The 26,535-nt window shown below is 37.2% G+C and overlaps 2 protein-coding genes across 9 annotated transcripts in view; one reads left to right on the forward strand and one right to left on the reverse strand.

The window, feature by feature from the left end:
• Nucleotides 1-7,377: 7,377 nt before the first annotated feature.
• On the reverse strand, nucleotides 7,378-24,617 carry il15ra (interleukin 15 receptor subunit alpha). Of its 8 annotated transcripts, none has more exons than XM_051107489.1 (10): nucleotides 24,413-24,616; nucleotides 18,380-18,571; nucleotides 17,635-17,664; nucleotides 15,873-15,902; nucleotides 15,456-15,551; nucleotides 15,098-15,367; nucleotides 10,567-10,605; nucleotides 9,571-9,609; nucleotides 9,366-9,435; nucleotides 7,378-9,272 (listed from the first exon to the last, which is right to left on the reverse strand). In XM_051107489.1, the coding sequence occupies exons 1-10, from the start codon at nucleotides 24,477-24,479 to the stop codon at nucleotides 9,113-9,115; spliced, it is 993 nt and encodes a 330-aa protein (XP_050963446.1). In that variant the 5' UTR covers nucleotides 24,480-24,616; the 3' UTR covers nucleotides 7,378-9,112. The 8 variants fall into 8 exon arrangements, with proteins under 8 accessions (XP_050963446.1, XP_050963444.1, XP_050963443.1 ...); XM_051107487.1 differs by having other exon boundaries at nucleotides 18,356-18,571; XM_051107486.1 differs by having other exon boundaries at nucleotides 15,456-15,554; nucleotides 18,356-18,571.
• Nucleotides 24,618-24,670: 53 nt separating this feature from the next.
• rbm17 (RNA binding motif protein 17) overlaps nucleotides 24,671-26,535 on the forward strand; it is a 28,945-nt gene continuing 27,080 nt past the window's right edge. The window contains exon 1 of the mRNA XM_051107480.1: nucleotides 24,671-24,760. The gene's annotated coding sequence lies outside the window, so the exon portion shown is untranslated. The remainder of the gene's footprint in view (nucleotides 24,761-26,535) is intronic.

The raw sequence follows: 26,535 nt of genomic DNA on the forward strand, positions 1-26,535 counted from the left end.
AGCACAGCCACCACAAATTTTTATAATCAAATCCTTGCATAGCTATGACTGGAAACACTGTGTCACGAATCTGGTCAGTGTTCCGCGGTCCGCTCACCACCAGAGGTCACTCTCACCTTATCTCACACTGACTGTTGCATTACACCCCAGACTACATCTCCCAGTATCCTTCATGCTGATTGCGCCGTCGCATGTGACCAATCAGCGTCACTATAAAAGCCCCGGTCTTTCCCCATGCAAGCCACGGAGTATTATTGTTGTGTTTATTGTCGTCAACGTTTTCCTAGTTCCTAGTTCCTAGTTCCCTCGCCTGGCTTCCCTGTTTCGTCTGTCTCGCCGCCTGCCTTTCTGGACTATTGCTCGTTATAAGGATTATTCTTCTGTCGCACGTTATGGATTATGTTCGCCGTTGATCGACCCACGCCAGCCTCACGGACTTCTCTTGTGCATCCCTCCGTTATACCTGTTTGCTGTGATTTTGACCCTGCCTGTCTGACCATGTCTTTGCCTCGTCCATTGAATAAAAGCTCGCATTTGGATCCCCTCGCCTCTCGTCCTTTACTCCACGTTACACACTGGCATCTAGCAAAGCCTTGGGAAAAAAAAACTGTTGATCTTAAAAAATAAAGCATTACATAAACCCAAATTGGAAATAAACCAGTAAAGGGGGGTGCTAATGAAAATGCAGCACTTGGCTATATGTTAACAGCTAAAAGCAAACAGCAGAATGCTTATCCTGACAGGGTGTTTACCATGATTTTTATCATGCCAACTCGAAGACTGTGCTTCCAAGGTTTGAACCACATGTGAAATGTCCCACCAGAGGGGGGGAAGGGGGAGGACATACTGGATTGTGTTTATTCTAACATTCCAAAAGCCTTCAGAGCACTACCCCTCCCTCACCTTAGGCAGTCTGATCACTTGTCACTTTTTTTAATCCCAGCATACTGCCCTATAATTAAGAAACAACAGGCTGTTGTTAAAACGGTTCAAATCTGGTAGGAGGGAGCATCATTACAGTTGCAGGACTGTTTTCAAAGCACCGACTGGAACTTGTTTTCCACTCAGGACTTGGATGAACATCTACCATGCTCTTTTATATATCGGAAAATGTTACTATTGACAAACGCATCCATGTCTACCCAAACAGGAAGCCACGGATGACTAAGGAGGTTCAACTTCTCCTGAAGAATCACAATGCGTCAGTCAAAGCTGCTTATAAAGAGAAGATTGAGGATCATTTCACCTCTAGGGACTCAACACGCATGTGGCAGAGACCCTATGACACCATGTAGTACCACGTTGGCTGAGGAGCTGAACTGTTTATTTGCCCGGTTTGAGAGAGAATCATAATAATGCAGTTTTACCACAGCTGGAGTCTGCGGACCGCTCACTCACTTTTCAGAGCCATCAGGTTAAGCATGTCCGAAGAACAATGAATGCCAAGAAGGCGGCTGGATTGGATGGGATCCCAGGCAGGGTCCTTCAGGATTATGCACATCAGCTTGCAGATGTTTTTACAGATGTTTTTGCTGTTGTTCCAGCCTGCATAAAAACTGCAGTATTATTCCAGTGCCCAAGCAGTCTAGCACCACTTTTCTAAACAGTTACAGACAAATAACACCTATTATATCCAAATGCTTTGAAAGACACATCCTGTGACATTAAATCTGTTCTCCCTCCTACTCTTGACCAAAATCAACATGCATATAGGTCAAACAGATCTGTAGAGGATGCAGTAAACACTGCTCTCTATACTGCACTGGAACATCTGGAACAGAGGGACACATATGTAAGAATGCTTTTTGCAGACTACAGTTCTGCCTTCAATACTATCGTTCCTAGCAGGCTAATCACAAAAATGCTGGATCTGGGTCTCGGCCAGTGCTATGATTATGGACTTTCTCAGCAGAATGCTGAGAATGTGAGCTCACAGAATGTGAGACTGAATTCGCATGCCTCCTCAAATCTGATAGCACTGGAGCACCACAGGGATGTGTGTTGAGCCCTCTGCTCTATTTCCTCTATACACATGATTGTATAGCAGTACACCCCACCAACGCGATTATTAAGTTTGCAGATGATACAACGCTTGTGGGGCTCATCTCACACTCCTTCTTTCAAATAGCAGTAGATGCTATTTACAGTGTAACAGATGCTGTTACATGGTTTATTGTATTTCATTTTAGTGCTATGTTCTTCCCAGCCATTAGGGGCAACAGAAGCACACCTCCATTTTGAATAAAAGAGAAAGCAGTAGAGTAAGAAATAGTTAAGTTTGAGTTTGGTTTCTACACAACCAGGATTTTATGTTATACAGAAACTTACACTGCCTTGTGGAGTGCCCAAATTTGGAGCTCGCTTGGATGGAGTATTGCAACAGCTCAAAGGACTCCAGGCCTATACCAGTAAGGACATCAACTCATCAACTCTACCATCAATAGACTATTGATGAGAGTTTTCTTGTTTTGTGCTTGATAACCAATTGCTGGATTTCCAGTTTAACGTATGCTGACGTATTTGTCTGCCGCTGCTCTCTGGTACATTGTTGTTGTCTGTTGTGTCTGCTGTGTCTTCCGTGGGACTTCTCTGCATGACTACTTGGATGTTGTTTGGACTACGTGCTCTCCTCACCCTGGATAGGCCTGCTGCATTGCTACGTTTTGTGCTTGTCACGGACATGTTGGTTTATTTCTAAACTACTCTCTGCCTTGTGGATAAAATCGTAAGATTGGATTTTTCTCTTTTATTTCTTTTAAATGAACCTTTTTAGTGTTGTTCGCCAGCTGAAACCTCACTAACTCCAACCTGTGAGCTTCACTGCCCTGACTTACTGGTCCACTGAATTTACCGGTGGGTTAACTTACACTTTTTCCCCAGTCGATTCATTAGCGTCAGTGGGTGGTGGGGGCTTGGTAGTCTTGAATCAAAGATTGCCCGGTCCTGTCCCCCCTGTCGTACGCTTTTCTGCGGTTGTATGGCTTTGCAGCGTCAGCAGATTAAGGTGTTGGAATTGGGATTTTCCAATCATAGTTGTGTTTTATTTGAATCTCTGCGGCCACAACCTATCTGTCCTCCTCCAGCCGGCATTCATGCGATTACTTGAAGAGATTTACACTCCCGCAAATCTCTCTCAAGTTACAGATGTGTTAACTAATACAGTGAATTCATCACAGCAGACAGAGGTATTTAATACAACTTGTGCTGATATTAGGCCTAAGGTCTTTTCATGCCTAAGGAACAATCGATTCTGTCCTGAACCCTACTGCAGTAGGCTACTCTGCTTCAACACCTGAGATTTGTAAAATTCATGATATTAGAGCACAAATATCGACACCAGTTGTGGCGTTCTGAATCCTTGTTGCCTTCTAGTTCCTTTAGGCATTTTGAGTCTGTCTCACTCATTCAGCTGCAAGATATAGTTTCTTCTTTGAAACCTACAAATTCTCCTATGGATGTCATTCTGTCAGTTTTTTTTAAAGCTATTTTTAATTCCGTTACCCCCATCATACTGGCCACTATAAATAGTTCTCTGATCAGCACAGTGGTTCCCACAAGTTTCAAACATGCTGTGGTGCAGCCTCTCCTGAAGAAAAATTATTTGAACCCTGATATCTTAAATAATTATAATTATAGTTGTCATTTCTATCAAAAAAAAATTCTGGAAAGGGTCATTTATTTGCAGTTTTCTTCTTATCTGACTGACTGTAACATGCTTGATAAATTTCAATCAGGATTTAGAGCTTTTCATAGTACCGAGGCTGCTTTGCTAAAAGTAACAAATAATATCCTGTGTTCCTTGGATTCCGGAGATCTCAGTGCTGCATTTTACACAATAGATCGCTCCATTTGATTAAATCATCTGAAGAGAGTGGTTGGTATTCAGGGGGTTGAGTTAAGTTGGTTCTCCTTATTTCTCAAAGGTTGAACATTCTCAGTAAATATGGGTAAGCACAACTCATCCTTAACACTAATCACATGTGGTGTACCACAAGGTTCTGTTTTGAGTCCTCTGCTTTTTTTTTTATATACCTGCTTCCTCTTGACTCTGTCTTTCAGAAATATGGTGTGTCTTATCACTGTTATGCTGATGAATCTTCCTGTTAAGTCTAGCAATGGAAACTCTAATGAATCTTATTTCCTGTTGGGAGGAAGTCAAAATGTGGTTCTCAGAAAACTTGATTAAGACAAAACTGAGGCCTTTGCTTTTGAATCTTCTTTGTTTGTCGCTAATATTGGAAATCAACTAGGTTCCCTCTCTGTACCACTGCACAACGGAGTCAAGAACCTACAGTAGGTGTTGTCTTTGATTCTGACATTATTTGACAAGCAAATAAATTCTGTCATCAAAGGAAGCTTCTTTCATCTCTGGTCCATCGTCAAATTAAAACAGTACCTCTTAAAGAAGGACCTAGAAGTAGTGATCCATGCACTTATTACATTCTGGCTTGTTTACTGCAATTCATTATATATGGGTCTCTCTCATTCCTCTATACATCGTTTGTATCTACTTTTTTTTAAAATTCTACTAGGAAGAGTGAGAACTGTTCTCACTTCCTTGCATTAGTTACCAGTTAGACACAGAGCTGATATTAGAGTTGTGCTGTTTGTTTATAAAGCTCTGGATGGGCTAGCACCCATTAGCAGATCTCTTCGCTCATGTAACCAATTGTGTCTCTCTGTTTGGCGGTCCCGTTTAAAGACTAAACCTTGAACACATTATCCACTAGGGGTATCCTGTAGCAGGCCCAGTTTAAAATAGCCAGGACGGTTACAGATTGGTGGCCAAACAGGGACAATTTGCCAAACATGTTAAAGGCTCTTGAAAGGCTCTGAACGATCCCAGCCAAGGAAGAAGGGTCTTATCTAGCGAAATTATTTTTTTGTTTGTTTGTTTTTTAAATGTACAATTTCTGTCATTTTTAACCTCAAACGCTTGTCTTGTCTAGCTCTGCATGAACACTGTGTATTCTGGTTCATGACAGTTAGGGTACCTTCAAAATCGTCCTACATTGCTGTTTTACCTTTTTTTTTGTTTTTGTTTTTGTAAAGGGTGTTTGACCTCCTTTGCATGTTCACATTGTAAACACTGGGTCGGTACTTTTGAAGTTGGAGGAGAAAATGAGATGGGAGTTTTCCGACATACTCTAACTGTCATGAACCGGAATGCACAGAGTTCACGCAGAGCTAGACTAGATGAGCTTTTGAAGTAAAAGGGTATATAAAATGTAATTATTATTTTTATAATATTCAAAATATTTTATAATATTTAAATCTTATTTCTTCATCTTTCAGATGTATAATTTCAAATAATTAACCTATTTGACTGGTTTTGTGGTTCAGGGTCACATATGCCTTTTAAGATGCACATGCACATTTGGCTGATCCTTGACGTGATCAGCGCAAAGTTGATTCTGTCCTAATTTTGTCTAATATTTGATGTATTTTAAAATATTGTAGATTTAAGTAGCAAATTAGAATTGCTAAAATTATCAAATACATTAATATATGAAATGATTAAAGGTCTTTTAAATGTTTTTCAGTTTTGTTTAAAGTAATTAAAGCAACAGTTTTTCAGTAATGGAAGAATATGTAAAAATATGGTATTTGGGGTGAAAAGGCACAATAATTAATTAAAAATAGTACATACTTTGCTAAAGTGATTGTTTTGAACAAGTATTAACTGAGACATCATTAAAAAGCACATTTTGTCATTAGGTGTGCCTTTAGCCCGGTTGTACCCTATTCTGTCATGTGCGAGGAGAGCCTCACATCACCAAGTACGATGTGAAGCAAGTGGAAACGTGTTTCTGTGGAGTGATGAATCACGCTTCTCTGTTTGGGCGAGTTTGGGTTTGGCAGATGCCAGGGGAACGTAACCTGCCTGATTGCATTGTGCCAAATGTAAAGTTTGATGAATCAATATGACCCTCAAATATTAGTCAAGACTTGATCAAGATGCTGTTAGATCATTACTCAATCTCATGGAAATTGCAAAATCAATGTCTGACCTCACAAATGCTCCATTGTATGACTGGGCAAAAATTCCCACAAAAACACTCCAAGATCTTGTGGAAAGCTTTCCCGGAGGAAAATATTATACACTGTACGTGCAAAAGTTTTGGACCATCACACCAACAGGGACATCACATTCTAAATACATAGACATGGAGTTTCTCCCACGTTTGCAGCTATAATCTTGCACATCCGTGCTTTTGCGGCGTGAGACATTCATGGTGCATAGGGAGACTTGTATTCTGACACACACAAACCCTTAATTAAATCACGCTCTAGTTTCATCCCCGCCATTTCTAATGAGAACTGAAGTCTGCAGGATCAATAGCTTTCCAGAAGCAGAGTTGGCTATTCATGGCTCACTTCTGTTATTTATTTTTTTTTCCCACTTCATAGACTGCTCCTTGTAGAACATTATTGGCAGGTCCATCTGCAGTTCTGCTTTTTCATTTGAGGTCAGAGACTTTGCCATCAGATGATCAAAAATGTACTGCAGGCCTTTTAAAATGGGTTCCAGAGGAAAGCTCTGGAATTACTCACCACAGACAGCACTTGCATACAATCATGCCATCCATCTACAAACAGACTGTCTTTATCTATCTACACCACCAGTCAAAAGTTTTTGAACACTAAGATTTTTAATATATATATATATATATATATATATATATTTTTTTTTTTTTTTTTTATTTTTTCTTTTTTTTTTTTTTGCTCACGAAGCCTGCATCTATTTAAACCAAAGTAAAGGCAAAAACAGTAAAAAATTGAAAAATGTTTACTGTTTTAAAAGAAATTCTATTTGAATGTATTTTAAAATATAATTTATTATTTTATGATTCCAAAGCTGAATTTTTAACATAATCCAGTGCTAAACTCCAGTCACATGATCCTTCAGAAATCATTGTAATTATGTATTATTTAGTATAAATTTAGTATTATCTCTGACAGGAGATCTACTTACAAGAGCACAACAACTTGTGGACGCTGATAGAATTGTCTAACATGATCATATCTGGCCCAAGTTTCAACCAATTAATAACCCATATCCGTCAGATGTTAAATGGCAGCAATGGTCTTAACCTCCCAAAAATGCTCCTACTACTGAAAACCTTTAAATGAAAACCACCCATGAACAACAGAGCATTACATGAGTTCAAGTTTCTGATAGATTTACAGTCAGTGTGTTTGCAAACAAATGATTTCCACTGAATGACCATTTTCGCTGCCACATAGTGTAGTTACCAGCATCAACCAAAAGGGGGTGATGTTAACCAGCTAAACCTTGACTACTTTAGGAAAAACTAAAAACCACTAAGTTGCTTGTGTTTTATCATTGATCAATATACATACAAAGACCATGGATTAAAAACAATATAAAACTTTATTCATTTTTACGATAACATTAAAAGAGTAGAGAGATAGATGAGGTACATGAGATGGACGTCGATCATATATGTGCTTTTAGGATGGCATATTTCATGGAGTAAAAAGTTTGTTCACACTGTCAGTCCAACTCTGATTATCTGTGTACTATTCCACTATTCAGATCAGATTTGTGTGTCCTGTTACGCTCTTTTGTGTAACGGAGTACATGCATTGGTTTCTATGTCAGTGACGGTATGCCAACTCCAAGCAACAGCAACAAGGTTTCCAATACAGATCTTGTTTTACAACGACAACTTGTTGCCATAATTACATCTTACGAGGAAGTGGAAGAAACGTAAGAAGCTGGAATGCACAGCTTTATTCCGTGCTACTGTCTCCGTGGTCTGTTTAGATCATTAGACCAAAATCTTAAAGGAGAAGTCCACTTTCAGAACAACAATTTACAAATAATTTACTCATCCCCTTGTCATCCAAGATGTTCATGTCTTTCTGTCTTCAGTCGTGAAGAAATTGTTTTTAAGTAAAGCATTTCAGGATTTTTCTCCATATAATGGACTTCATTGGTGCCCCGATTTTGAACTTCCAAAATGTAGTTTAAATGCAGCTTCAAAGGGCTCTAAACGATCCCAGCAGAGGAAAAAGGGTCTTATCTAGCGAAACGAACGTTTTTTTTTTTTTTTTTTTTTAAATAAAGTGTATATTTTTTAAGCACAAAAGCTTGTGTAGCACAGGCTCTGGGATGCGCGTCCACGATGCTACGAATTAGAACGATTCTTTCATTTTGAACAAATCTTTAATGTGACTTGGGTAAAACGATTCGTCTCAGGGAGTGATTCGTTCAGTTGCGCATGCGCAACATCCTATTAGGTTCTGTACTGGAATTAGTGCACCTGTTTCGAGTCTTCGGGTTTTTTCGAGTCATTCATTCATCTTATGGGGCTGTCTCGTAATGAACGAATGACTCAAACCCGAAAACTTGTCAGATAAGAGGTGAGGTGAGCCAATCATAGACTAAAGACCCAGGTAAACAGTGAATTAATCTTTTCTGTTTCTTATAGCATTATAGTTTTGTCTTGTTTGTAATGTAATCAACGTTTGTGTAAGCAGTAGATGTGTTAGGGAAGTAACACGTAACATTTTAATTATATTTTGCTAAAAAGAACGAAATTATTTGAAAAAACATTTGTTCATTTTGCTGAACGAGACTCAAAGGTCCGAGTTTGACAGATCGTTTCGCCAGAAAAGACCCTTCTTCCTCGGCTGGGATCGTTTAGAGCCCTTTGAAGCTGCATTTAAACTACATTTTGGAAGTCCATTATATGGAGAAAAATCTTAAAATGTTTTCCTAAAAGACCATCATTTCTTCACAACTTAAGAGAGAAACACATGAACATCTTGGATGACAAAGGGGTGAGTAAATTCTTTGTGAATTGTTGTTTGGGAAATGGAGCTCTCCTTTAAGCATGTTTTCTACAAACAACGTCTGATGTGTTCATATTTTTATATACCATTAGAAAATGACATAGGGAAAAAAGTTATGCAAAATCCAGAGTTTCAAAAAGTTTGTAAAAATCGTATTACATGTGATATATATATATATTTTTTTTGTAATGTTCAATGTCACTTGGATTCCAAATAGATATGCAGACATTGAATATGGACTGACAGTCTGAACAAGGGCTATCAGGAGTATGTTCATGGAAGGGGTTTATCACGTGTCTGCACCACTGGCGATGTCTATTTGTGGTTGATTTTTGTCACTTTCAGAGTCTTCTGTAGATTTGTCAGCTGCTGAACTTTGTGGTACGGGTGTGTAGTAAATGGAGGTCTCTTGGTCTGGATTGGGTTTGCTTGTTCTTTGATTTCTTGACCTGTGGGTTGGAGGATGAAAACAATTCATAAAGAAGCTGCAAAAAGCCTACAATTTGAAGCTTCAAACCATAATAGATATTACAAAAACAAACCTCCAACATAAAAGGAATACTGCTGCCAGCAGGCAAAGGATAAGTATGCCTGTAACTCCACCTACTGTTGCTAATTGTTGGTTAATAAAAACAAAGAAAAAAAGAAATCTTTAAAAAATACAACAATAAGCACAGAGTGGAGAAATAAATTTTTTTTTTTTTTTTTTTTTTTTTCAAGAACTGAACAGCAAAAAATGGCACTCACATTTATAACCACCAGAAACGGCTTCCACTGTACCATTTCCTAAAAGAAAAAGATTTGATGGCTTAGTTTATTCAAAAATGAAAACTGTGTCATCAGTTATTCACACTCTTGTTGTACCAGACCCAAATAATAATGCCAAAGCATAAGAATTTTAAAATTAAAACGAAACCTGACAGGGAGCCAGTGCAGTGTCTCTAAAACTGCAGAGATATGCTCATTTGTCCTGGTCCTTGTCAGGATTTTAACTGCAAATGACTTTCAGTCATGGAAAATGAAGAAGAATCTATGTTTTCATTGTATGGAAAAGGGCTATAGAGCTCCCAAAAAGAATAAACACCATAAAATTAGAGCCTTCACTGTAAAAAACAAATTGTTGAGTCAGCTTAAAATAATTTGTAACCTGGCTGCCTTAAAATTTTAAGTTCAGTCAACTCAAAAAAAGTTTAAATGTTAAATTATACTAAGTGAAAACTTAGATATTTGAGTTGAATCAACTTAAAATTTAAAGGCAGCTGGGTTACTTACCCATCTGTTAAGTTCAACAAACACAAATATCTAAGTTGCTACTTAGTACAACTTAACATTTCAAGTTGACTAAACTTATTTTAGTTGACTGAACTTAAAATTCTAAGGCAGCAGGGTAACAAATTATTTTAAGCTGACTCAATGAATTGTTTTTTATTTTTTACAGTGTATATGATTTCTATGCTACATCCCACATCTTCTCTAGCCATTGAGCAGAAAATCTTTCCTCCATCATAGCTCTAAACAATCGTATTTGTACTCACTCATATTCAAATGTACTGTTATGCATTACATGTAAGAACATACAAGAACCAAAGATTTAAAATCTTGTAAATGACATTAAAGAGCAACCTGGTCTCATGACGAAAATGTACCCGTGGGATGTTTCTCGCAAGACGTGAAATACGTACCAATAAATACATACACATTTTAATTAGAGAATAGGGTCTCTATGGATATCAAAGAAAGTACCTTTAGAAACAGCTGAGGTCCTTTGAGGTACATTTGCCCCTAATAAAAAAAAAAAAAAAAAAAAGGGAGACGGTGAGAATTACGGTGAGAGGGAGATTTCACAGAGTGAGGGCAGTAGTAGGATGTCACAGAGGTTTAGCTTTATTAATAGGATTATCAAAGAAAAACTGTCAGAAATATATTAATACTGGTGAACAACTTGCTAGTTCTCTGCTTGCAAGCCAACACGTTGTTAAATAGTTTAACTGACACCACTTGTATTAGTCTTGTTAACATGTTAACAATGAAGATGTCAAATTATGAGTTTTATTTAATCTGTAATTTCTTACTATGTCATTATATGATTTGACTGTATTAGCTTGTCTGGTAGAAACTGAATGACTAAGATGACTAAACTGATTAAGATTGCATTCAAGGTGATTGGAGTTCAACAGACATTGCTTTAAGACATTTTTAAAGAACCTCCATCTTATCCATTACACAAAGAGTTTGTTGTCCTCCCATCAGGTCATAGATGTTTAGCAACTGGAGGGAGAACAAGGAGGTTTAAGAACTCATTCATACGAACTGCTATTTTTATGTTCATTCATACTTAACATGGGTAACATGCTGATATTTGAGTTGATGGTTTTGGAACTCCCACCGACCCCTCCCTTTTTATAATCAAACCAAATTTCTAAGGGATGATTAATCCTAAACTAACTAAAGGAGTTCATTGAAGGTGCAGCAGCACCTTCAAGTGAGAGGCAGAAGGTTTTCAAGTGAGAGCAGCAGTTTACAAACTTCAGTCGGTCACACAGAAGCGAGATTGGTGCTGGTCAGTCATCAAATAATAGGGTCAAACAAGCAACCAAGGAAGTAGGGATGAAACTATAAAGTTGTTGTGAACAGGGCAGAGGGTAAAGAACAGAAATATAGCAAAATACATGAGAAATGCAGAAATGTTCATTTATAATAATTATCCAAATCATGCATGACCGTACGGTTGATATGTCACTTAAAAACATGGTAGAGCATATATATATTGCTTTACGACTATATATATTATACAGACATTTAAAAATATTTTTTAAACTTTGTGGACCCTGAAGGTTATGAGATGCATCCAAGATACTAATAAAGTTAAAGGAATGATTATTATTGCAAAATAACGCATGAAATAGTTCTTTAAAGTAAATCGAGATTTACCATGGACTAACATCTCAGTTTTATAAAAAACATAAATTAAAAAACTGCATGTGGCTATTTATTAGATGTCTACTAATAAGAATTTAATGATAAATAGTTTTTTCATTAGCTCCTTTTAGGATTGAAAGTTAAAGGGTTAAAGGAGTAGTTTACTTCCAGAGCAACAATTTACAGATAATGTACTCACCCCCTTGTCATCCAAGATGTTCATGTCTTTTTTTCTTTAGTCGTAAAGAATTTTTTTTTTTTTTTAGAAAAACATTTTCAGGATTTCTCTCCATATAGTGGACTTAAATGGTGCCTGCAAGATTGAAATTCCAAAATGCAGTTTAAATGTGGCTTCAAACGATCCCAAATGTGGTTGTAAACGATCCCAGCTGAGGAAGAAGGGTCTTATCCAGTGAAACGATAGGTCATTTTCTAAAAAAATTGACAATTTATATACTATTTACCTTTAAATGATCTTGTCTAGCTCTGTGTGAACTCTGTGTATTCTGGTTCAAGATGGTTAGGGTATGTCGAAAAACTCCCATCTTATTTTCTCAACTTCAAAATCATCCTACATTGCTGCAGAAGTATCGACCCAGTGTTTACAAAGTGAACATGCAAAGAAAATCAAAAGGCCTTTACAAAAGAGGTAAAACAGCGATGTAGGAGGATTTTGAAGATGGAGAAGAAAATGAGATGGGAGTTTTTCGACTCTCCCTAACTGTCTTGAACTGGAATACACAGAGTCCACGCAGAGCTAGACAAGATGAGCATTTGAGGTAGCTTAAAATCACAGGCACCATTGAAGTCCACTATGGAGAGAAATCCTGAAATGTTTTCCTCAAAAAACATAACTTCTTTACGACTGAAGACAGAAAGACATGAACATCTTGGATGACAAGGGAGTAAGTAAATCATCTGCAACTTTTTGTTCTGGAAGTGAACTTCACCTTTAAAGGTTTTTCATTAGTATCTCTACGACAGCCGTGGTCAACATCGACTTTCGTTGTATGAAAAAGAGCAGCTTGGACATTCTTTTGTTAAGAACTAATTTTGCATTCCCTCAAAAGTCAAACTAGATTATGAGATTGAGCAACTGAACCTTTCTTTGGGTGGCCTATACCTTTAACTAACCAGAGATGCGTTTCGCAAAAGCAACTATGTTTGCAAGTTCCGTTGTTACCAATAGAGTTCACTGGACCTTACCACCATAGTTAGCTAACGATGCTTTGGGGAAACGCACTCCAGGATGCGCAGTGCTATCAACCACACAACATTACATGTGTTCTCGCGCAGTGTGTCACCAGTTGGCTTTTCATGTTCCTATGTGGTTAGTTACATACATTGTGGGTTTTGTGATATAGGCGTGTGACGATGTCAGAGACATCCTTTTGAACAAAACAGGAAGATCTTGTCAAAGTCTGGCATGCATCCTGTCTTATCTCAAATTCGAGGTTTCTATATAACAAACAATCTTTGGGGGAATGTAAGATTGTCATATGAATATGTAAGCCTTAAGATTATCTATAAGCTAATGTGCTCCAAAACCATGACAAAATTCTGGTTTAGAAGACATAAGCATTCAAAACGTACAATTTCTCAATTTTGGCAATATGAATTAGCCATTTTGATGACATCACCCTGCACTTCAGCTTCTAATTAAACTTTCTGTCCAATCAGATGCTCTCTAGAATCTGATGCCTCCTGCCCTCTACACTATAAATAAATGTCGAAGCTGCGGCTGAGATCGGTCACTTGTTTACAGTGTTAGAGTTTTCAATAGTGTAAAACAATTCAGTGTAAATATGCTTTCGATTGGGGCAAATGAGGTACGGTTTTGCATTGTGTCACGCGAACCGCGGCGGCGAGCTCAGTCTACTCCGGATTTTGGCCCACCCTGTCTTGCTGTTTCAGTTGAAATACACATTCACACAAATACACAAACATACATAAACAATAAATAATTTCAGCCTTTTAACAGAAACAATGATATTCTTGTTCATCCTTAGGCTCAAATGCAGGGGTTGGCATGCCATGAAAGTGCACTGTTGGAAAGTGCAACATGTTTTTTTTTTATTTTTTTTTTATATAGATATATATATAATAGCCTAGGCTTTAGGCTATGTTCATTTACAGCCTGTTTTCAGTTGGTGGTAACAGTGCAGTACAAATTGTGCCAGGCAATATTTGTGAATGTAGTGCAAAAAGACATGTTTGTGCAAAATGAATGTCATTGACTTAAATGTTGACAACAGTGCAATTTCAGCTTTGTAGTCTGTAAACTGGATTGTGTTGGTTAGTGAACAATACTCCGGTATTATGCAGACGTATCTTGCAAAAAGTGGTTTAACGTTTAGTGAATTCCCCACAAGTGTTAGAACACACATATGTTCAGATATATGTAGAAAATCTGTCATCATTTGTTTGTCCAAACCTCTATGACTTATTCAAATTTGTCGCAACAAGTTGCCGTAGGAAGTTTGAAAATGTACATCAGTAAATTAATAGCTTGACAAGTCTTGGTCATAATGTACTGTATGCAAAAAGAGCAGCGTGAACATTCTGTTAAACATCTCCTTTTGCCTTCTGTTGAAAAAAGAAAGTCATATTGGTTTGGGATGACAAGGGTGAGTAAAGTTGCTGCATTTCCATTATAGAGTTGTGCAAAACTTTGTGATATTTTATTAATGTCGATTAAAAAAACAACTGCGAAATTGATTCCATTAACCAATGTAACCAACGTAATTTTTCGGCATGACGACGTTTTCGTAGGTTTATGTATATTGCAGCCACTCCGCTAGCTATTATTTTTAATTGAAGGAGACGTGCACGTGTATCTTTAGCAAGGCAGCGTGGAGAGCCACTCCTGAAACACGCTGCAGCGTAGCTGCTATAAACACAAGCACTGACTAGAGTGGCCAGTGGCTGTGTCGGTGCCATAATGTACCACAGTTGCGTGCAGTGTAAATAAGGGGTTATCCAAGCACTAATAGCCAGGAAAGCTCTTAATACCTAAGACTGGCGATGTATGACGTGTTTCTTGGAGATTATAGTACATTAAAGAATGATCATGTGACTTTTACCTTCACCAGGTGACCTGTAAATTTGAAAAAACTGCTTCCATCGCAGTTTGCAATATATTCCTTCTTCGTATTTGCCTGAAAAACCACCTCATGTGAGCGCAAAATATTTTTTTTTGCGAAATTGACGTGTTTCTATTAGGCGTATTTTCAATTCGCAATTTCAATTTGACCATTTTGCAGGATTTTGGAAATGCAGCTAGTGTTAATATTTGTTAACTGTTCCTTTAAAGTTAGCCCCATGCACCTTAACCCATCGTAGTGAACGGCTTCACCTGTTGTTGTAGAGAAAGAGCCTGACAGGGTATGTGATGATGTTGTTGTTGTTGTTGTTGTTGTTGATGTTGTTGATGTTGATGTTGTTGTTGTTGTTGTTGTTGTTGTTGTTATATATTCTCTGCTTGTCAAGCTGCTGGATGTTGAAGTAATCTCATTGGTTGTAATAGACTCCGCCTCTTTTGTTGTGCTCATCAAAGTTGACTGGCTGGTAGTTTGTCTTGTTTTGACAACTTCATTTGTTGTTGTCAAAGCTATATGTCCTGTTGCTGGAGTGTGTCATGCACTTCATGTTAATGTAGGCCTACCCAAACAACATCAACACATACAAGCATAATATGACATACATATATATACCTGTGGTTGGCATAACTGTGCCATGAACTGTGGTATTCACTCTTGCTGTTCTTCCTGTGGTGGATGATGTGAAATGTTGATGAGGTCTTTGGGTCTCTGCTGAGGTAAATACATAATGTAGGATACTTAGGTCATCAGCTGCTGTCTCGGTGATAGGATTTAGAGGGATGTGTCTCATTTTTGTTGTTGTTGTTAAAGTACTTTCCATAACCAGAGACAACTTTAAATAAACTATTCATAAGTCAAAACGTGTAAACACACTGTGGTGCTGTCAAAACATATTATTAAAGTATTTCAACAGAGTAACACTGGGACTGTCTTTTGGTGAGATCAATGTGCATAAATAACACATTGTACTTATCACTTCAACAACATAAACAGAAAGAAAAGGGAGGAAATAAGACAGAAGGCACTTACTTGTGGGTACATTTGTCCTTTTTGGATCAGCTGCAACGTAGAAATAATAATACTGTGTTTACAAAGGGTGATGTGAGGGTTTACAAATTCATAGTTCATTTCAGTCTAAGCTGGTTGCTGAAACCAGCAGATTTTGGGCAGTCGGAAAGACAAAAAATGTTAGCAGGAAGCCATCGAGTATGAAGCCCACGTATGACATAAAAACAGAAGTATACAGAAAACAGAAGTAATGTCCACTAATTAAGAAGTTCATGCTTAATGAGCAAAAATGAAAATTCTGTCATTAATTACTCACCCACACGTTGTTTTCAAACCCATAAGACCTTTGTTCATCTTCGAACACAAATTAAGATATTTTTGATGAAATCCGAAAGCTTTCTGCATAGACAGCAACGCAACTGACATGTTCAAGGCCCAGAAAGCTAGTACACTGTAAAAAACAATTTGTTGAGTCAACCAACAATTTGTTACTTGGCTGCCTTAAAATTTTAAGTTCAGTCAACTCAAAAAAAGTTTATTCAACTTGAAATATTAAATTATACTAAGTGACAACTTAGATATTTGAGTTGAATCAACTTAACATTTTTAGGCAGCTGAGTTACTTACCCATCTGTTAAGTTTAGCAAACACAAATATCTAAGTTGTTACTTAGTACAACTTAACATTTCAAGTTGACTAAACCAGTCGTCATCCACTTCCGACATCTGAGCCGCTGAAGATGCAGTGGATTACATTTGTTTGTGAAGGGAATGCACCTCCCGATCTACATATCCATCTATGTTCATGCGAATTGTTCGTGATGCAGCCTCATTTACAGCAGAAGTGAGTATAAGGGTTTTTTTTAATGAATCTTTGCAATCGCCTTTCCTAATAATGTGCTAGTTAGCAAGTTTAGCGGCTAAACGTGGCTAAAGTAAACAATCTCTCAGAGCAGCAGAGAGAAGAGGGGGCGGGGCGAACAGAGCTCATTTGCATTTAAAGCAGCCTCGACCAGAATGAGATAATTTTTGCAGAGTTGATTTTGGCAAGGTAAAAACGGTGTTGTTTTACACTACTATTGAGAATTTTTAACCAAAGTATATTATAGACTTTTCATTAAGAATCATATCAACTTGTGGAAAATGGGCATCCAATGACCCCTTTAAATGTGTCAGTTGTGTTGTTGTCTATTCATGATCAGAAAGCTCTCGGATTTCATCAAAAATATCTTAATTTGTGTTCTGAAGATAAATGGAAGTCTTCCGGGTTTGGAACAACATGTAGATGAGTAAGCTGCGTTTACATGAACGCTAATAATCTGATTGTCGTAGGACAAGAAGCACATTCAGAATAAAAAAGTCACATGTAACCATGTCAATCCGATTGAATTGGCCAGATCCGATTAAAATTTTTTAAGGTAAGGATTGGTTAAATCCTTTTGTAATCCAAGCGAGAGGCCATGTAAATGCATGTGCAGTGACGTAAAAATAGCGTAATGACGTATGACGCATGGAACTAGCTGTTGATACTGGTGAATAAAGTGTCATACATGAGTTTTGGTCATTATAAAATTCTGCTTTCACTTAGCGTCTGTGAAGTGGAGCAGCACAACATCCCACCAGTTCTTGTTTAAGACTCTCATCAAAAAACAGTTTTGGGTACGGGAAGGGGCACTTTTGCGTCTTACTAAAGTAAACAGCACAGCATAAATAGCACGTTGTACTTATCACTTCAACAACATAAACAGAAAGAAAAGGGAGGAATTAAGAAAGAAGGCACTTACTTGTGGGTACATTTGTCGCTTTGGGATCAGCTGCAATGTAGAAACAATAATGCTGTGTTTACAAAGGGTGGTGTGAGTGCTTGCAAATTCATAGTTAATTTCAGTCTAAGCTGGCTGCTGAAACAGCAGACAACACTAGCGAATTCAACAATTTCAGGCTTCTCCGCACATTCACAAGAGTACCACGACACATGTATGTGGTGCTGCTGACGCAGGAGTTGGCGTTCTGACATAGAACACAAAATTACATTACAGAATTACAGTCATCATAAACATATCTGAAGATATCGAGAGAATGACTTTGACCTGCCTTATTTATTTGAACCAGAATATACAGATGATGAACTAAGAGATGGACGTTGTACAACATAACAGCATGCCGGCTGCTGCTTTAGCAGCACCACACACATATGTCGTACTCTTGTGAATGACATCACATGGACTATTTTATCAATGTCCTAATACCTTTCTGGGCCTTAAATGTGTCAGTTGTGTGGCACTTTTGCATCTTACTAAAGTAAGCAGCACAGCACAACACTAGGGTTGGGTATCGTTTGAATTTTATAGATTTTGTGTATGAATTTATTCTGATGGAAGCAAGAAGTGTCCATGTAAATGTAGCTAATGACAGAATTTTCATTTTTGGGTGAACTATCCCTTTAAATATTGGTCACAATTTAGCTAAAGCAAAAACATGTCATGTCCAGGGCTCTTTAAGTACCTCTGCAACAAACAAGACTCTTACGTATGCACTGGAGGCGAGGGCTAGAGCGCCAGATTGTTTTGCCTTTGTCCTCAATGCATCGGTATAGGTTGGATGTTCCTGCTTCCCTTACATAGCCTTCTTTACACTGAATGCGAATTCTAGCACCAACATGACGTGGTAAGTCTGGGTCAAATACTGTGTTTTCTGGAAAGTCTGGTCTTCCACAGTCACCTGAGACAAAATAAGAGTAATGTCACCTAAAATATCACAGGCAAACAAACATGCAAAATTGAGATGCACAATCAACCTGTTAACAGAAAAATTTGACCTAACAGGATGTGTGTTAAAAACAATACACTTTGTTTGACTTAGTAAAAAATAAAGTTGTAGTGTGTTGTTTTTCACATTTTGTAATACAATTCAGATGTCTGGCATCAGGTAAGTGGATATACAGTGACAATAAAGTCCACACCCTTATTATAATATTTGGCTGAAGCACCTTTTAATTGTATAGCACGCCTGTTTTATTACATGGCACACCTGGACACCCACTCTTTTTTGCAAAAGTGCTCCAAATATATCAGATTGCGAGGGCATCTCCTGTGCACAGCCCTCTTCAGATCACCCCACAGATTTTTAATTGGATTCAGGTCTGGGCTCTGGCTGGGCGATTCCAAAACTTTGATCTTCTTCTGGTGAAGCTATTCTTTTGTTCATTTGGATGTATGCTTTGGGTCGTTGTTGTGCTGAAAGATGATGTTCCTCTACATCTTCAGCTTTCTAGCAGGACTCCTGAAGATTTTGTGCCAGTATTGACTGTTATTTGGAACTGTTCATAATTCCCTCCACCTTGACTAGGACCCCAGTTCCAGCTGAAGAAAAACAGACCCAAAGCATGATGCTGCCACCACTATGCTTCACTGTGGGTATGGTGATCTTTTGGTGATGTGCAGTGTTGTTTTTGCACCAAAACATACCTTTTGGAATTATGGCAAAAAAATTCAACCTTGGTTTATTCAAACCAGAACATATTTTCCCACATGCTTTTGGGAGACTTCAAATGTGTTTCTGCAAAATTTAGCTAGGCTAAAAGACTTCTGTCTTGCCACCCTACCCCATAGCCCAGACATATGAAGAATATGGGAGATTACTATGTAAAGGGTTCCCAAGGGTCTTTGAAAGTTTGTGAATCTGAACAAAAAATTTCAAGGCCTTGGAAAGTTTTTGCAATTAAACATACATAGATACAGGTCCTTGAAAGTGCTCGAAATTAAGTTTTCTGGAAAAAATTCCATATTATTCCCTCTGGTTCGCTAATGTGTTATTTCACCAACACTTTGTGGCCTATGCATAATAGCTTGCTTAATTAACATTAGTTAGGGTGACCATATGTCCTCTTTTCCCCGGACATGTCCTCTTTTTGGACCTAAATCGCCCAAAATCTGGGATTTGGCTTTCAGTTTCTAGAGTTGCCATTCATTGTGTGCGTTTCTGTATTCTACGCGAGACACAGTCATTCTAATATTGAATATAATTTTCACACATCAGGAAACCCCTATACTACGCGGAATATTTAAATCTCTTTTGAACGCGTGGCTATTTACTTTCACTTTCAATTTCGCAATCACACGCACTGTGTATAAAGGGAGCACATTTTATAAGACCAGATATGAGCCCATTATCTGCTGAGCAGCAAAACCTCCAGCATGATTTGCCAGTCATCTCTCCTTACTCTTGTCTTGTTAAATCAGTTAAATCTGATTCCTGCAGTTTGTGTTGGACGCAGGGTTGCCAAATACGCATTTTTTCCTGGAATTAGGCTGATTTTAATTGGTTGCGAAGGGCTGATTTTCTCCAGTGGGTTAAATGTTTGAAATATTGCATAAATTACATTTGACTGAAATGCTTATTTTGAAACATTTTGCATTCTACCTGTGATAAAACAGGTTAATGTAAGTTTTGTGATGGCCACTGGTAGGAAGCCTTTTAGCTGTGTTTATGATCAGTCTGCACAAGAGTGGCTGTAAAATATACATTTTAGGTATGGAAATTAAATATTTTAAGCTTTGATATGGATGATCATTGTGCTATTTTGGGGGCTTTTTAATTATAATAATTAAGATTACAAAGTATGGCTTGCCAGAGATACAAAGGACCATCACTTGGCCAGGTGCAGAGCTGAATATTCTTCAGTTTTATGCAAAACAGAAATACAACAAATAGAATATCAGATCTCTATCATATGACCAAAAATAAATAACATGTAAAAATAAGTAACACAATGTAACCTTGCTCTCACTTGAAATGTGTCCCCACACTAAGTTTTTCCTTTCAGGATTTCAGTTTTTTTTTTTTTTCAATTGAGTTGTACAGGTTATGGGTCACTTTAAAGGTGGAAAAAGTTCTGAAATGATTTATCTTGGTCTAATGTTTTTTTTACATCCCAGAAACCTTGGATTTTTTTTAGGGGTGTGTAGACTTTTTATATCCACTGTACATATAAATAACACCTACTGGGTGATCAGAAACTTGGCCCGCTCATAGCACCTACCGCTCTGCATGTACTTCCGAAGGATCTCAAAGTTTGAAAAGATCTATGATCGTTTTAGTCTGAGATGAACAGTTTGTGTACACATTTTACCACAGATTCTTTAGTGACCCTGTCACAATGCCAAACTAGATATCAATTCCACAGCTATTAGGTAAGTGTTGTTACACTCCCATTTCACATACATTGTAAGGGACTTTTTAAGGCAGTCAGTTTGTTGTCAGAGAGCTGACTCACACCAGAAAAACAAACCAAAGACAAGTACCCTTGAGAAAATAATCTGGTGTTTACTGACTAATTATTTGCATCTTTGCTTTTCCTGGCTACAAGGAAAAATGTTCTTATTATGTTTTACATTATGATTATAAGACATGGCATATTTATAGTTATTCAGTTAAAAACTGAAACTTTTCAAAATCATATGAAACCAGCGTGAATGCAAAAAAACTTAACACACTGTTTGTTTAACGCAAACCAAGCTTGTAGGGTCAGTGATAAAATAATATTGATAATTATGGTACTAAAATGCTTGACTACATTCTTCAGTACACTGTTGGACAAGACGGTATACATAGCTCTTAAAAAGGGGAGGTTAAAGTTACAGTTTGGAGGGGTTTGGCATTCCCCCTCTAATGGAATGAGGAAACAGTGTGACACACTATGTACAATCATTTATCTGACACCTATTTGTAACAAAAAAAAAAAAGAAGAAGAAGAAGAAAGCCCTAAAACATAATTAACCTCAAAATAGTGCTTCTCTCACCACCTGTACTGATGTTCAGTGACTGAGTAAGCTCACCTAACTGGAAAGCAAACCGGAGCATTTTTGCAGTAAAGAGGTGCTTTGCAATTTATTAAATGAATCTAAAAATATATTTCTTGGAGTGGTTGAAGATAATTCATTCAGATTGCAAAACACTTTTTTTTTAAAAGCATAAATGCTCTTCACACACACATCATTTATTACATCCAATGTATGATACAGATACAAGATGGTATTAATAAAATGACTTTTGTATTCACTTTTTCAACCTTTTTTCAACAATATATATTCCACTTTAGGCTCTTACCCAATAAAAATCACATTTTTGTGATGTTATTTTTCGAGACACAACTTCCGAGCAGAAAAGTCCACATCCTCTTTTGTGTGCATTTCTTAGAATGTTTCCTCTAAGTCCAAAAAAGGCTATGATAACTGTTATGTTCTCTGTTGCTAAACGAATAATTCTTAGGCAATCTGTTCAATTCTGACTCTGTTTTATTGGTTAAGGAAAGAAATGTTAAACATTTGGGCTGGTAACTAAAACCATGCACAACCCCCATCTATTTTTATTATTTACATATGCTGATCTACAAGTCTTTCCTTCTTTTTTTTTTTTTTTAACCTATAATCAAGATAATTAACCTCTATTAATGGAATGGCTGAATTAAAAATGAACGCCCTGAATTTCATTGTTTACCACACAAAGACACTGTATGGATTCAGAAAGCCACACAGTGAACAATATACTGCTGTTCAAAGGTTTGGGATCAGTAAGGTTGTTAATGTTTTTTTTTTTTAAAGAAGTTTCTTATGCTCATCAAGGCTGCGTTTATTAGATCCAGAATACAGAAAAAACAAAATATTGTTACAAGATTTTCTATTTTAATATACATTAAATTCTAATTTATTCCTGTGATCAAAGCTGAATTTTTTATCATCATTACTTCAGTCTTCAGTGTCACATGAACCTTCAGAAATCATGCTGGAAACATCTTCATATTTTTTTGGAACCTGTGATTCTTTTATTTAAAATATACAATTTTTTTTTTTTTCTTTTTTGGAAAGTAATTAATACTTTTACTCAGCAAGGATGTGTTCAATTGTTAAAAAGATGTATATTTTTCTAGTATGCATTCTATTTTTCTTTTTAGCTTTTTATTCATCAAAGAATCCTGAAAAAAGTATCACAGGTTTCAAAAAAAAAAAAACTTCTTTTGCCAACATAGATCATTCTAGTAATAAATCAGCATATTAGAATAATTTCTGAATTCTAAAGTATTTTAAAATAGAAAGCATTATTTTATATTGTAATGACATTTCGCAACATTACTGTTTTTATTTCTGTATTTTTGATCAAATAAATGCAACCTTGATGAGCATAAGAGTTTTCTTTAAAAAACGTTACAAGTATTACTGATCCCTATAGTGTGTGTGTGTGTGTGTGTGTATATATACATATGTATACTTCTACACACACACACACACACACATATATATATATATATATATATATATATATATACATAATGTGTGTGTCTGTGTCTGTTTCACTGCTTACACACACACACACACACACACACACACATATATATATATATATATATATATGAACAGTTAAGATGCAAAAGCCTCTAAATCCATCTGACATTTTTCTTTAAAATAAGCATTTTTATCAGGGTTTCTATGTAAGTTCACTTCTACCTGAACGGAGGCTGGAATTTAGCGAGTTTGAAGTAAGAGTATTTGATGGATATATACTATGTGTCAAAATCATTCACTCAGTATCATTATCTCATTTTTGACCGAGGTGGCTTTTAGCTGGTTTTGCATCTGAACTCTTTATATATATATATATATATATATATATATATATATATATATATGTGACCCTGGACCACAAAACCAGTCTTAAGTCGCTGGGCTATATTTGTAGCAATAGCCAAAAATACATTGTATGGGTCAAAATGATTGATTTTTCTTTTATGGCAAAAATCATTAGGAAATTAAGTAGAGATCATGTTCCATGAAGATATTTTCTAAAATTCCTACTGTAAATGTATGAACACTTAATTTTTGATTAGTCATATTGTTAAGAATATTATCTGAAGAACTTCAAAGACAATTTTCTCAATATTTAGATTTTTTTGGCACCCGCAGATTCCTGATTTTTAAATAGTTGTATCTCGGCCAAACAAACCATACATCGATGGAAAACTTATTCATTCAGCTTTCATATGATGTATAAATTCAATTCTGAAAAATGACCCTTATGATTTCACCTTTCTACCAACACTTGTCAACACAGTCAACTGAAAACAACTGTGGATGTTTTGGCTCAAATTCAGCAATGTTCTATTCTGGCATTCCGGCATTTGCTCCAACAGAATGGGGAAAAAAAAGAAGAAGGCTCACTTTTAAACAAACAAATAAATAAACAGATAAATAAAAGCAAGCTGAAATTATATACAGAATCTATGGGACTGTCACATGAACGGGTTTTCACCATTTCGCATTCTATATTCAAGCTAAAGTAACTTCTCTAGTTTCTTTTTCCAATACGTGGTTTCGGTTTTTGACTCGAAGGCCCTATAAATTCAAGGAGAACGTGCTTTAGCAAAGTTATTCAATCTGTTAATAGCAGAGTCCACAGTTAAGCAGTAAAGCTGAATCTCAGCATAATGTGTGCAATATTAAATAACACTGTTCAGGTTTACTCAACATGTAAATCTGTATTTTCCCATAGTGTTTGATCAAAACTTACCGCTTGCTGTGGCTAAGTTATGCTGATACGCCGCCGTTATGACAAGCAATTTAACGAGCATATGCATGTCCACTTGTTCCGGAGGATTCAGAAGAAACGCCGACGGGTAAATCCTCACGAATGAGTATGAAATAACAGCGCCAAGCAGAGAGGTGCGACATTTGTACGCGTTTTTTTTTTTGTGTGTGTGTGTGTGTGTGTGTGTGTGGAAACGTCACGTTCTCTTTCACTTTCACTATTGGGGCGCGTCCGTGCGATTTGCGAGCAGAGGGTATATCTGCAGTAGCAGAAGGAAATGCTTACGAGGCACTTAACACTTAAAATGGAATCGTAAAAAAACAGTTAAGGGTAAGTAGACTATATGTTTTGCACTTATGTTGTACATACTCTACATAAAATCGTACACCTTAGCTGTCAAGGACGTGAGGGTGTCATGTCGATGAACACACGTGTTTTCTCTGTAGGATCAATGTAAGGCCAGATAGTGAAATTGATACTAGAAACAACGGACCAATCGCATTTCAGTATGTAAATACGTGAAACGTGTATTGGACAAAAACCTGCAAAGGTTCTGTCCGAAATTGCCCCTTAACTTAATTAACCTAATTCATAGTAGTGCACTATGCCAGCGATTTCGCTTAATTTGGGCTTGCTGTTTAATAACAGGGTATTTAGAGGAAAAAAAGCCAAGGATGTGATTGATTTGTGTCATGCGCAGTCAGTGCTGCACAAGCATTTACCGATGTTAATGATGTTAAATGTTAATTTGACTAGAAACGAGACTTCCGCGTTCAGAAAAGGGTGGATATTCCATCATAATTTAACAACACTATCATATTTTGTGCATGTTACTTCGAACCCCCCCTGCCTCGAATTTTCACTGTCAACTATTACCAACTAGTCATACCAACTATGCCTCAATAAACTCAAAAAATGCCTCCAAAAAGTAAGTTACTGCTTATTAATAGTTAGTAAAGTTATTAACTTTAGGTAGGATTAAGGTATCTACCCTGGTGAAAAAACCAGCATATGCTGGCAGGTATGTTTTGATGCTGGTTTAAGCTGGTTCTTTGCTGGTTTATGCTGGTCCTTGACCAGCAACATGACCAGCAAAAACCAGCAAAGGACCAGCTTAAACCAGCTAAGGACCAGCATAAACCAGCAAAGGACAAGCTTAAACCAGCTAAGGACCAGCATAAACCAGCAAAGGACCAGCTTAAACCAGCATCAAAACATACCTACCAGCAGTGTTGGGCATGTACCTTTAAAAAAGTAATTAGTTATAGTTACTAGTTACTTCTCACAAATAGTAACTGAGTTAGTAACTGAGTTACATCATTATAAAAGTAACTACCCAGCAAACACAGTACGTTGTGACGACGTCGTCAGTTCGTCGTCCTTTGGTCAGCGCGACATTACTTTATGGCGACGTTGTGAGGACGTCGTGGCAAAGTTCCATTTTTTAGAATATTGGCTAACGTTCCAGAAACGTCGTGGGCACGTCCTCAACAGACGTCGCTAGTTAGTCCCATCGGGAACGTTGTGGCGACGTGGTCCCTTGGTCTCTATAGTATAGGTCTACCAGTATTTTATTTACAATATATTTACAATTGATAAATATAAAATGCTTACAATTTAAAATGTTAGATATTTATTCGTCAAGACTGACATTCCATTTATACATGCTAGAGAGATATTCAAGGCTTTAGAATGTTGGCTGACGTTCCAGAAACGTCGTGGGCTCGTCCTCTACAGACGTCGCTATTTGGTCCCATGGGGAACGTTGTAGGGACGTGATCCCATGGTCTCTAGCCAGCATACACAGTATGTTGTGAGGACGTCGCCGGTTGGTCGTCATTTGGTCAGCGTGACATTACTTGACAACGTCGTGAGGACGTCGAGGTAACATTCCATTTTCTGAATTTTGGCTAAGGTCCCAGAAACGTCCTGTGCACGTTCTCAAAAGACGTCGCTAGTTAGTCGCATGGGAACGTTGTAGCGACGTGGTCAGCTGGTCTGCAGATAACTTTTCATATTATTGCACTACATGTATTTGGCCTATTTTTTTTAAGGTGTATACCATTTGGATAGCCTATAATAAGGGAAATATACTGAATTAATCA

The sequence above is a fragment of the Labeo rohita genome, chromosome 4 (assembly GCF_022985175.1).
Source record: "Labeo rohita strain BAU-BD-2019 chromosome 4, IGBB_LRoh.1.0, whole genome shotgun sequence".
Classification (NCBI taxonomy): domain Eukaryota; kingdom Metazoa; phylum Chordata; class Actinopteri; order Cypriniformes; family Cyprinidae; genus Labeo; species Labeo rohita.